Below are 14,346 nucleotides of genomic sequence, written 5' to 3'. Positions count from 1 at the left end.
GTAGGCTACTTGTGTGAGGATGAGGTGCAACGGAACACTATAACTGTCCCCTCCTTTGGGCAAGGTGATTGAATACATTGCATTGGCTTAGGAAGATTTTCGACATGATGGGGGAGGGGAGCTGAAAATTGAAAAAAAAATTGTGGGCCACCCTGGGTGTGACCGAGTGGGGTTTCTCCCTCGGAGGATAACCTCAAACCCCGGTCACAAACACTAATTTTCCCTCTATTTTAGTATTTTATCACAATTTTTTTAACTTCACCTAGGGGGGGCTGAAGGTATTCCAGCCCCCGAATCAAAATTATTGAGCCCCCGGTTCCTAAGCCTAAGCATTGGTTTAGGCTATAACCGCTTCGAACTATTAAAAAGAGGGGGTTTGATTTGATGCCTCAACTACCAATTTTGAAATGTTCAAAATTTAGCGGATATATAGTAGACGGCCGGCCAATCAATGGAACGGCAACACTGAATTACCTCAAAATATCAAAACATCAAAAACACCAGATGTGGACGATGTTGTGAGCTCACCGTGTGTCATGGTTTGGTGATGTATCTACACAAAAATGCTCCTAATCGAGGAATTGACAACGAATTTAGCATCTTATAGATATCTGTGGATGTTATAGTAGCTTCTGATCTCCAGCAGCAAGAACGGTAACGTTGATTTGTGCAAGTTTTAGTCACTTTTTGAAGTGACCCCAACAAAACACTGACGGAGCCAATACAGTCAAGTTTCTGCCCTGTTGTGGTTTTCATCACAACTTTTAACCGTATAAAAATGATGACCACAACGGTTTTTGCGTCAGATTTGGGGATCACAATAGATCATTTGGGAACATAACACTACTTGTTACTGAGAAAAGATCTTACAAAGTGAACATTTGTGTGTAATTTATTTATTCGGATCATATTTTGTACTTGTTGTTACACCAACCATGTCAGAAACGGATGTTACAAAGCTTGCTGCAGCTGCAGCAGCAGAGTCTGGGGATGTAGAGTCTTCTTCATCGCAATCGGATGTTCCAGCTCCAGCAGATGTAAGAAGTACTGCTTTGACACCCTCTGAACCAGTTGCTGGTAGCTCACTTATGGCTACATCACCAGATGAAAATGGTATCGATAAAACGCCGCAGGTAAGCCTCCGTTTGTCCGATGTTAAAATTATAAAAATGTCATCAACACTGCACTGTAACTTACATTTTATTATGCATTTGATTAAAACTAGTCAATTATTGCGGCTTAATAATAATATTTGTATGAGGTTTATTTTAATAAATTCATTTTGCTGTAAAAAAATGTGGTTCCAGCTGCCCCTGGCACTGCAGATTGGTTTGATGTTGGACATGAGCTCAGAGTATCTCAACAAGACAACATCACTGACTGAAACTCATCAAACATATAAATCTTCAGCAATAAAATTTGTTAGTCCTTACACTATAGACCAAGACAAATTGTGAAGAGTTTGTCTGTACAGGTATATTTTGATTGATTAATATTATTTTATTGCTAGGTCATGACCCTTAGGCCAAATTTATACAAAATAAAAATACATAATTGAATCAAATATTTAGCATTTACTACTGAGCCATATTTTGAAACACAGACTTCAAAGGGTTGTTGCAACCCCCACCCCCCCCCCCCCATTTTTGATTTTATTAGGTCAAAGCCTAGTAGAATGGAACAATCCATATTTCACCTCATGAAAATACATGTATTCTTACCATTGAACTCATACATTCAATATTTGTATATTATTTTAGATGGGAAGTTGCTAATTCGCCATTTCTTGTATATTTTGTATTCATTTCATTCACCATATGGATGAAATTAAGTTATTAAACATTACCATACTTAATAAGCCAGTTCGCAATTTCAGATTTCGGCATACTTGCAATGCATTATGGGGAAAAAATTGGAGATAAATACGAAGAGGCTACAGTACATTTCCAATGCGGTGAAATGTGCTGTTTGCATAAAAACATCTTGTACTGGAATTTTGCCAAATATTTTGTCTAAAGTTATTTCTTCATGATATCAATATATTTAATCAAATACAATGTATCATGAAGAAATAAAGACAAAATAATCGGCAAAATTCCAGTACAAGATGATTTTATGCAAACGGCACAGTTCACCGCATTGGAAATGTACAGTAGCCTCTCGTATTTATCTCCAATTTTATTTAGCGATTTTTGTTTCTGCACATGCGCAGTTGTAATTCTTGCGAAAGGGCTTATTACATTACATACCCTACCGTATATTTTTTGTTGGGAAAGAGTTCTAATGTAAAGTTAATTCTGCTCTATTTGAATTTTCATCAATTGGTTGATGGCCAGAGGTTTCTGACATAAAAGTACAAATCTGAAAAAGGTTATTCAGATTCTACCTTGCAGGGAGGCTTACATTTGTACGAGAACAAAAATTGCTTTTTGTCAATTATTGTGACATTTTCCTGGATACTATGGTTCCGGTACCATACACAAAATGTATAAGTAATATACCTGTAGACATGTTCATTACAAGTTTTGAACTTGATAATGATATTAAAACCCTTTCAATTATTGTTCTTAAGGTTAGTAACTATAGCATCCTGCGAATGGTAGTGAGCTCTGGCAAAAATTGCATTGATAATTTCATATAGAACATGTATGATGTAGAAGCATTCAAATATCACGGATATACTTTTGCAGGTCCTGTGGTTCTTCAGTTACATGTACAATGTATGTTGTAAAGAGGACTGAAACCACGTCACCTTTGTAAAACGTACATGTAATACTTAAAATAAAACAATAATAAATCAAGCAAGTTTTCAAAGTAAATGATTTGTAGACTGAACTTCTGCAAAATACCAAGGTGTTATTTTTCAATAATACATTGAATTTAGACAATGAAAATCCATCTTTGGCTGCTGCGACCAACAATACAACCCATACATTTCTTCTACTTCCATAAGAGAATGCTTCCATGTTATGTTGTAAGGGAAACCAATTGTCTTTTGTTCCCAGTATATTCCATATTTCCATCTCCCAGGTCGGTCTGCAATGCATCTCCCATGACACAATCTAATAAAAAAGTTCTTTGACAACAATATTGCGTGTTATTTTGATTTTCTTGTAAAAGGTCACAATGTCAAGAGGATGTGATATTCAGGCAATTTGGAGCTGATTGCTAGGGCACGTGTGGCTGACAGTTGATCCATGTCACATGACCTGAGGCTACGGAATATAAATGCCTTGCTCAGACAGTCGTCAACTTGTGCATGCCTACATCGGGATTTCAAGCATATTGCAGTCTCTCAGGGCACAAGTTCTGTATAACCCCAATGCTTTGCAAGCTCAGAACAGAGACCCTAGAATCTTCTAGGGTCACAGAGACCCTAGAATCATATGACCCTAGGGTCATATGCTCAGAACATGACCTTTGAATTTGATCATATTGGGCATATATTGGGCCACAGACCATAACTAGAGGCAGGGTTCGATTTACTCGGAAAAATTTGCAAAATTTGCGTAGCAATTTTTAGCGAAAACCTTATTTAGACGATGTTCTTATAATATTAGCATATGTTTACATTGTAAAATATTGCTATTTAGCTGAAATTTGTGTAGCAGGTTGTCCAAAATGGGGAGCATTTTGCTCCACGACACCAGTTAAATCGAACCCTGACAAGAGGTCATCTTTTTCACCTGTATTTAATGGCAGTTCTCACTTCTTCTTGAATATTGATCAGTGCCATCCAACAAGAGTTCGTGCAACAAGCAATACATTTGTATAAGATGATTTGAGATGTAGGCCTGGCCTTGTACTTGTCAAATATAAGGAACATCTATAAAATGTGAGCAGCTTTTGATCAGTTTCAAAAATATATTACATCAATTGGATTTATGAAAGTAGGGTGTCACTATAGTATTATGGCCGATATTGGAAAGCAAAAAGTTTGAAAATGGATATCGTGCTTTGCATCTGAACTCCTCATTTACAGTCAGCTGACTCAGCTCTAGCTTTATTTTATTTGATGTACCGGTACATTATTGGAACAAAATCACATGGAAAATATATTCTTCATAGTGCAAACATATGGGGCAAAGTGTCCATTTTCTAATGAGCACTAAGTAATAATCAAGTTACTGAAGCAAAAGGGGATTAGTATAGGAGCTGTGAAAACCATGTTGACCCCAAATTAGGCTGTTTGCAGAACTTCCTAGAAAGAAGACAAAAGATCAGGTTGGGATTTGATTTTAGCACAGACCCTGTATAATATCATGAGATTATTGCCATGATGTGTACTCACAAATAGCGTGTTTCTATTGAGTCCCCTGCATTTTACCGGTAAAACTGTTCGCCGTCAAATAGCGGCGAAAGGCGGATAACGGTCAGTTTCCATTGCACGCTGTTTACCGGTAAACACTCGATGAACAGCGTCAATTGACACACCTTTAAAGTTTGCCGGCGAAAGGTCGTGCACTGGGGTCAATCGCAAAGCATTGTGGATTTTAATATTGTAGTATTTTCTTAATTGTTTGGCTAAAAATGAGGTAGCAAACATGAGAAAAGAAGACTGAAGAATAATGTTTTTTTTATTAGCGTTTTATTCGTTCTCGTACATCAAATTACGCCATTGGGAAATCCCCCTCAGTGATATCGATGTGCGTACTCAGTATTGTTGCGCGCACAAAAAATAGGTCTTAGAATTTAATCTTTCACAGTTTAATTTCAGTTAATTCTTTTTAGCGAATAGTAATTTAACATCAACAACATAATAGGCTATTAAATTCATGAAATCTTTCTAATTTTCTGAAGCACACACCGCCGCGGATCCGAGTTGATTTCTATTTTTTTTCGCATGCACAGCTGGATTCATCCGCTGATGTTGTTGTTTTGTTTCATGGCTTTTACTAGGGTCATAAATCATAACTCAGGTTAAATATTTAGCATAATATGTATAATGCAGGGATAATGCATTATGAATATTTCTTCCATTTACTTTATTTATAGCAAGTGAGTCAAATATTTGTATGGGATTAGGCCTAAGTATTTTTAATACATAAACAAGCTAGCTCATTGATGATGCAGATGATGCAGAGGTCAATTTCGCGACTCAACTTCCGTTTTCTTCCCTGTATGCGCATTCAATCGGAACGGAGTGAGTTTCTATTGACGTTTACCGGTAAGCGTCCCACTATTTTCCTTCCTCAAGACGGAAAACGTTACCGGTAAAAACTCGCCCCTGTTTACCGGTAAATAGCGGGGAAGGTCAGTTTCTATTGAGCAGAAATAATCCCTTTACCGTCTTTTTACCGGTAAACGGTCCCAATAGAAACACGCCTAAAGTGACTTAATTATGTTAAAGGGTAGGCCTACTTCAGGATTAAATATTTATGTGATTAAATTATTGTAAGTACCAGTAGTATTGGAAATTTTGAGGTCATAAACTTATGCGTCAAAAGTTTAATGAACTTGCATGTACTGTACAACGTTTTAATGTTAAGGTTTGAATAAAATTATAATTCAAATTAGGCTCAAAAACGCATAGGCCTATTTGTTTCCTGTTAAAAAAATTGTACCGGTACCATAAATAATTTAGTCCAAGATAAACAAATCAAGATAATTACCGTATTGGTCCGAGTATAGTCCCACCAGTTTTTTATGTGAACATTTTTCACAATTGGGGGGTGGGATTATACTCGAATAAGTTTATTTTTTCCGGTTTGGAGTGTCCTGGACCTAGACCTAGATGCTAGGATCATTCATGGTTGACCTAAAAAAAAAAAAAAAAAAAAAAATTTCAAGATATTTTGTATTTTTAATATGAAAATTGATACTTTGTTTTCATGTCATACTCTATTAATGATTTCAAAATGCATTCAAATTCAATGCATTTTGAAATCATTAATAGAGTATGACATGAATACAAATTATCAATTTTCATATTAAAAATACAAAATATCTTGAATTTTTTTTTTTTTTTTAGGTCAACCATGAATGATCCTAGCATCTAGGTCTAGGTCCAGGACACTCAAAACCAAAAAAAAAACTTAAAAAAAAAAAAAAAAAAAAATTATTATTTTTTTTTTACAATTCTGAAATTTTTGAAAAATGGGGGTGGGATTATACTCGAGCGTGGGACTATACTCGGACGAATACGGTAAGTGAATTAGTTAATCAAAATAATCTGGCATGTCACATATATATCTGGTAAGAAAAGAAATTGTGTACCGGTACACAGTTCTGATTATGAAAGGAACTCATTTAGTAAATGATTCCTCTATTCATATTGATTACTTCCTGTATACAGGTAATGTATACAGTGCCATACTTAAAAGTACACATGAAAAATAAAAAAATTAAACCAGAGTAACATATTTTAATTTTTTAGCAAACACAAATTAAGTGATGTTTTTATGATATTAGCCATTATGTTTACATTGTAAAAAAAAAAAGATAGACAAGCTGATATTTGCGTAGCAGGTTGTTCAAAAATGCTAGTGCAAAGCCAGGTAAATTGAATGCTGCATGTGCTGAGGAACTCATGATTGTATTTGAAAAACTATATAATAGACCCAAGTATTTATTGATGTAAATGTAAAAGCAATTAATATTTTTTATAATTTTCCAACCTTGCAAAAACCAAATTGTTCATGCCTGTACAACCATGATAGATGTAGATTTGTAGACAGTAAAACTAAAGGTACAACTCACAACTGTGCATATCGTGGGAGGGTCCACATACACCTACATGCAGAATGTCATAGATTATGCATAAAATGCTCTACATGCTAAGCACAGTAAATGTTGCACTCAGCCACAAATACCGCCATATTGAAGGGTAGAAAAGTCTGCAATGATATTGAAAATATCATTTTCTTTCAGTATCATATTTTTCACCTACTGTAATTTCAACCTCATTTTGGACGTCAATTTTCCCATTAAAAATCAATTAATCAAAAATGATAACATTTCTTCAAGAATATACACTGTACTAAATTCCTATTCTTCATCCTCTTTCATGTACAATGATGCAAAATATGTGAAATGTAACTTGTCTGAAAAAGGTGGGTTATAAAAACTACCTGGATGTATGACCAGGAAGGTAATGAATGACCTACTTCCCTTTCACTGCAATTGAGAATCAATTTATGGGCCCTCAAAGCAAAAAAGATGAGAGATTATTGCATCCCTAAAATAACATCTTAAAACACTTCATGTGACATTTGCTACTTTGTGTATATATCGCTTTTGAAAATGAAAAGCAGTTAAATTTATTTACCTAGTTTTATGTGTTTTCTGAAAAATTTTACAGAAATCTAATTTAGACTAAAACCATGCAAAAAAAAATTAGCAGAATTTTAAATCTGAGGTAGATCCTTTGGAGTTGATATTTGCCTCAAAGGAAGTAAACGTTGTCGCCATAATGACCAGTACTACTTAACTGTGTTTATAGATTGAAGAACTGTTGATGAGGGGTGTAAAGATCTTGTATAGTAATCTTGCTTTAGCTTCAGGCGTGTAGTACGGAAAGGTCAAATTGGGATGGGATTGTGAAAAAGGAAACACTAGAAAACCTAACATTACTGAAGGCGTACCACTGTGACATCACCGCATCAAATGGTAGAAATAAATACTAATAAGAGCATTTCACAAATTAGCTTCATGCTTGGTTAGCTGGAAATGATGACCCGTCCCATAGACATGCTGAAAAATACTTAGATGATAAATAAATAAGATTATCTTGTTTACATCTTCTATGGTTCAAAGGAAATAACCTTAAAATTGTTTGTTGATTCACAGAAGCACTGAATAGTTATCCAGGACATTATTATAATGCCATTGAGGATGAAATCTTGCTTGTACAGCATTCCTTCATTGCACTAGTCACCAGCACCTCCCAACACCTGGATAGAGTGTGGCAAGCAAGAAAGTCATCTTGTTCAAACGTGCAACACATCGGTAGAGTCAAAGCCTTCGTCTCATGATGATGTTCTTATATGTTATAGTCCCTTGTAGACAATAATGCTTATGAGGAGAGCCTTAAATTGTGTTCTTAAATCTTCTCAATACAAACAAGCATAGATGTTCTCTAATTGAGCACTGCATATTTGCACACTTTTTTATGTTGTGCAGCTTAAATGTAGATAATGGTCATGTCGATTCCTGGCAAGGGTCTTGTTCAGACTTTCCAATAACAAGAGCATTCTCTGTATATTGTGAGTAGTAATTACTCAGCCCCTTTAAACAAAGGAATTAGCAGCAAGTGTTTAATCACATGTATGATTGTTGGTTCAAGTTCACAGGATGATGAGCTAGGAGACAGTGGAGTCATTAAGGGAATTACTAAGACAAATTGATGTTATGATTCATTCATGTGTACACACGTGTCAAACATGAACTGCTTGCTAATCACATTGGTTTAAAATTCTGGTAGTGGGATCTACATGGTTTAATCCGTGCATCATCCATGCATTCTTGATCAAAAAAAGATTGCTGACCGGCTTCCCCCAAAGACGATTCCATCGATTAGAGAGTGGATGACATGGAAATATTAGACCCCATTGGTCATGTACATGCATACAACATGTTCATTAGGCAAAAAAAATATTGTTGTGTTGCCCTCAAGTGGAAAAATGGGAAATTTGGGTAGGACGGTCAGATTATTTTTTTTTTTTTTTTTTTTTTTTTTTTTTTTTTTAAACCTTCAGTTTTTTAAAATCCCCTCAAATATTAAATAATGCTTAAGTTCAATTAGGGACATTTGTCAATTTTGACTTCTGGATACCTGTTAGACAACAATTAAAGACTAGTCTTACAATAAAATATTAATTTTAAGTGAAAAACATTGAGTTTTTGAACAAATCTGTAAAAATCATCATTCAAAAAAAAAAAAAAAAAAATTGCGACCCTGATTTTTCAGGATTTAGGGTAGGACGGTTGAGGACAACATACAGCCTTATACATGGGGTATTTTTTGTTGTCACATTTTATCCTTTAGAATAACCTACCGTTCTGTTTACTCTGCATGTCTACATGTAGAAACACACCATTCTAAAAAAGACCTGCATAACAATAAAAAAAAAAAAACAGCGGTTAGGTATTTTTAGGAATAGGTATTTTTAGGAATTCCAAAGTTTTTGGTCTTTTTCCTCAATATAATTTTAAATAGGATTTAAATGTTTCCCAGGATGTCAAAGTTTACAATGGGCTTAACTTCTAAAACAAACCAATAGGTGGCTCTACTCTAGTCCTATGCTACATGTAGGCTTATATTATAAGTAAAACCGATATCAAATTGAAGTATAAATAGGCTAGATAGGTGATGTACTCAAAATATAATCACCTAAATATAGAAATTTTGAAGGAAATACTTCACACATAATATCATTGCCTATTTCTGGTAAACGCCTCAAGTTACTACTTCTAATACTAGCTGCTGCTGTGTAAAATGTTGTATGAAAATAGGATTGAATTGAATTTGATGCCCTATCCTCCTAGAATATAGTTACTAGCTGTATTTTTCCTTTCTTTGGTTAATTAATTAACCCATCCTATATTTAGGAAGTATGTCATGTCACTGTTGGTTGGTCAGCTGTAATTTGTAAACCAAAACAGTTGCCATAGCAAAAATATAATAATTACTTTCAACTTCAATATCAGCTGATGAAACCAATATATTGAGATATTCGGCATTTGGTTAGCTGTTGTAGTTTGGTTCCCTTATGGGGGTTTACTGACCAGTATGCGGTCCCAGGAGGCACTACCATTAAACTCTATAGATGTTGACTTCATTAAGTTGTGTCATCTGTCAAACATGTGGGGGTCAATTAAGGTCAGCAACAAAAACAACAATATTGGTGTAGCAATAATCCTTGAATAAAACATGAATGAATGGCTGCAGTACAGCTGCTTTCACTAAAATTTGAATAGAGTTTTAAGTGATTGGTGTTAACCTTAAGGGTTGTAACCCTAGGCTAATTTTCGGATGGACTTTAAATATAGTATTACTTTAAGTGACCGTATAGGGAAATGTCTTACATATCTCTGTGTCTTTGTAAATTTGGAGTACCAGTACTTAATGACTGTAAATTGTCTTTATAATAAGGGTAAGACTATGAAAAAAACCAATCCTGTTAGGGTCAGTAGGGTCAGTTGGCCGAGACTTTTTTCTGGAGGCAAAATGGCCCTAATATTATCAGTACAAACTTGAAAAACCTGGCAAAAATTCAATGCTTTTTGCAAAGTTTTTGAAAAATGTTCTGAGGCAAAATGACCCTAAAAAAAAAGAAAAATATCAGCACAAACTTGAAAAATCTGGAAAAAATTTGATGCATTTTGCAAAAAAAATTTTGAAAAATGTTCTGAATTTTTTCAAATTATTCAGTCAAAATCAATTCTTCCAAAACACAAAATCTGGGTGATAAAGCAGGGTTTTTTTGTTGCCTAATGGATCAGGATTGTTTGGATTTTGGTCCCCAATGTGTACTTGTGTATGCAACAAAAGTCTTTACCAAAAATGTGCATGAATAACAATACTATGTACAATTCTTGCCCTTAATGATCATGGTGGCATGTGATATCAATTCAGGATGCTTCTGCATACATGTAGTCTTGTCTTTTATCTTCAGATCAATGGAGTTCAAATTCAGTACTACTTCTACCAGTGGTAAACTTAAGTGTATGATGCTTATCTTGACATTTCTATATCCTGTATACACCACAGTTTTAATACGTACTTAGATATGAAAATCGCTAATTGTGTTAAAATGGATTAATTTAGTGGTTAACTTTGTCAAGTTATGGGTGAATGAGCAAGGAAATTATTGAGTAGTGTAGATAATGACCTTTAATGAATACATTGTAGGGTAGTTTTTCAAGTCCTCTTAATATATTGTGTTGCATACATTTTCTCCATTATTTATATTCATATCAGGCGGTGTAGCCTTTTGGTTTTTCCTATGGTTCTTCATCAAACGCTCTTTTAAAATCTACCCAAGTACAAATGCTTGGAATGGGTTATCTTTGAATGAACTAATAACTGATTTAGTCAATCTGTAGATCAGGCAGATTTTAAAATTAAAATAAGTAAATAAATTTAAATACATTTTTAAGGCCCAAAAGATTTTCAATTTATCAAATTAAATGTATATTGCGTCAAAATGGGAGAATTTTGCATTCTGTTACAAATTTTGTCTTGTATTTAGGCAAAAAGAAGTGAAAGGAAGAAAAACAAATTTGGCAATCTAAAGTTTTATCAACATGATGGAATCTTAGATTTAATATTAAATGAATGTTTATTTTGTTTAAGAAATTTGGGCAATGGGTATCATCATAGTTTCAAAAAGAACAGCAGTCTACATGGTGTAGATGTATTGTAAAGTACAGTATACCTTGAAATCAACCTGGTTTTATTCCAGTCACACTCTTGACAAGGAAATACAAGCATGGGTGACAATGGCCCTCCAAAATGTTTACAGGTCTTAGTCATTAATTGAACAGGGGTCCTAATCAATCAGCTGGCCCATGATAGGAGTGTTTGCATTGTAGTAGATGCGTCACCAGGCAACCTGCGTTACATGGCATAAAATAGACACAATAGCATGAATCAGGAATGGTATGGAACCATGGTAGGAGTTATAGTCTACCCATGATGCTTTACAAGAAAATTGAACTTTATCACAGAGTGGCCTAAAAACGGTGTATCCTTCATGTAAGAGAGAGCCCCAAACAAATCCTAACTCTAATCCTAACCCTAACCTTTATCCTAACCCTAACCCTAACCCTTACCCTAACCCTAACCTTAAACCCTTACCCTAACCCTAATCCTAACTCTAATTCTATTAATATTTCATGCTCTCTTACACTAAGGATAAACCCTAAAAACTTGGTATATTCCAATTGTATCATCATCATCTTCATCTTCATCATCATCATCGTCATCGTCATCATCATCATCATCGTCATCATCATCATCATCTTCAAATACAACTTGAAACTACTACCTCTCTCTGGGCCTTGTCATCTTATGAAAATAATTGTCTTACTTTGGAAAAATGGCAGATTTTGTGATGGTTATTTTAAAGGCACTGACACAAGGCATCATGGGATTGGGACGAGATGATAATCTGCTGTAGGAAAGAACAGGTCTGTGCGAAAAAAGTGCGTCTGTATAATAATACTTGTTGTGTCAAGATGATGCATTAGAAAGAGTCATCTTCCATTCAGTGTCTCTCAGATCTAAATGACCTGGCCTAATTCAATTTGGCAACACTGCCATGCTGCAGGGTGACGAATTTGCTTGATGATTGTGGATGTCTGGTAAAAGATTTTTATTTTGAATGTTCTATATGGTGTTTGAAAGTGACAAATGGATCATCTAGATAATGATATCTTCATCAACATCATCATCACTAGCCACCATTGCATTAGGTGTTCTGTAAAAAAAAGATTTATTGTGGCAATTGAGGTACAGTACTTTAAATCACTAAATTGTTGACCTGAATACTTTTATAAATTAAAAAAAAAAGTTGTGGCAATTTGATTTTAGGAAATAAAGTCTCACACGGAATGTAATTGCTAGCCAAAATGAAGTCATTAAGCCAAAGGTTTCCCACAAAAATGTGATTATGGTTCATTTGTATTTAAGATTCTTTTGGATCAGCATCAAGAGATTGTCATGTAGCAGAAGTTCATGTAGTGAACATACTTCCTGACCACAAAACTTCCAGGCCTGCCAAGAACTGGTAGTATATTTTACAGTAAAAAAAGGCACGCTACCTAATTGCGACCTAGTTGAATGCAATTTTCTGGAAAAAAATAATGTGATGCTTATGTTTTCTTACATAGAACTCATCCTCCTTATCTATCCATGGTGTAGAGTGTCTCTGCAGATGAAAACTGATGTCCACCACTCTAAACCAGCCTTGTGTTGTAGTAAAAGCCGAGCAGTTCTAGTTACCTAAAAGTTATCTTCAATAGGTGATGATTATGGAAGTGTATGAATATCAGGCTGTTTTGTTGGCCATGTGCGCTGTAATATGAGTATGATGGAGCATTAAGGGGATTGTACCGTGCTGTCCCATGTTTTAATGCATTCAGACCAGGATGCGGAATATATGTGTTATCTTTTTGAAGATGATATAGAATTGGAGGAACCATTTAATTTATTTTTCGACTTCCGTATGTATTAGTTGTGAACTTTAATATCGGGAGGATAAAAAAAGAAGAAACAAAATGTTTGATGCAATTAATTTTGATTTGAGAGAGGGTAAGGGGGAGACTCTTATCAATTCTTATTTATTTTGTTTGAAAATAAGTAAACATCCAAATAATTATACAATTTGTTCTGCAAAATGAAGAATTGTTGAATATTTAAATACTAGAGATTAAAACTTTTGGCATTCAGTCTCATCTTGCACAGCATGCCTTCATGTGCATGACCAGTGACCACATTATCGCTGTGCTTGGCCATCGGCTACTACCCAGGGGCTTGGATCAACTATCTTCAGACAATTGATGAACCGAAAGACTAAGTGGTCTCCTGTTAGGCTAAACCCTATTAGAACTTATCAATACATTCAATCATATTAAAAAGAAGTGTTCATCAAGTAAAAAGGATTGAAGAAGGCGCCTCATCAAACTAAACCTGACGACCACTTGGCGATTGGAAAAAGATAGCCTTGCCAGTCCAAGGCAAACACCAGCGGATACGCACCCAATTTGATCCGATATTGACCAGTGTCAAGATTATTTGTATGGAAAAGGTCATCAAATATCGTACTCCTCGAGGCTACTTTAACTTTGAGGAGGATATCTGATCTTTTTTTCGGTCATTTTATACGGTGGTTGATAAGCTATGTCCATATCGCATCGGGCCGCTAGCAGTTTGTAGGTACATACCTATGTTGAAAGAGGAGGTGGGAAATATGTGTTGATTGAAGATAAAATTTCCCGTTGATTAGTTAACCCCAGAGGAGGAGACGGTATCCAGCGACGATAACGCCTACGGCAATTCAGTCCGGTTTTTTAAACCTGGAACCACCGTATCTTACACACGGCAAAAAGACGGCCCAGTTTTTCCCCCTCTCTGCGCTTCGTGAAGTGCAGCGGTTAGAGACTGATGGGTACTACATGAATTCCTATATCGTGCTGCAAATATCCATGGTGCTCAATATTTAAGCGCTCCTAAAATGTTTTTAATACAGCGATTTCAAATTTACTGAAACCGAATCTGAAGACAACGGGTATCAGCCAAGCTAATAAGGCAACTTTTAGAAAGCACGCGTCGCAAAAGTGCCTATTTCGGTCAAAAGGTCATGGACACTCGCATGTGCTGCTGTCCTCGAAGTAAACAAACAT

The 14,346-nt window shown here is 35.2% G+C and overlaps 1 protein-coding gene across 4 annotated transcripts in view; it reads left to right on the top strand.

Annotated features, from left to right (window-relative positions):
* Positions 1-491: 491 nt before the first annotated feature.
* Positions 492-14,346, top strand: part of LOC140148782 (uncharacterized) — a 120,102-nt gene continuing 106,247 nt past the window's right edge. For all 4 annotated transcript variants that reach the window (XM_072170849.1, XM_072170851.1, XM_072170848.1 and 1 more), the window contains exon 1: positions 492-1,133. In XM_072170849.1, coding sequence (XP_072026950.1) covers positions 936-1,133 — 198 coding nt within the window. In that variant the 5' untranslated portion in view covers positions 492-935. The remainder of the gene's footprint in view (positions 1,134-14,346) is intronic.

This window comes from Amphiura filiformis, chromosome 3 (genome assembly GCF_039555335.1).
Source record: "Amphiura filiformis chromosome 3, Afil_fr2py, whole genome shotgun sequence".
Taxonomy (NCBI): Eukaryota; Metazoa; Echinodermata; class Ophiuroidea; order Amphilepidida; family Amphiuridae; genus Amphiura; species Amphiura filiformis.
This window is presented reverse-complemented; position numbering and strand designations above follow the sequence as displayed.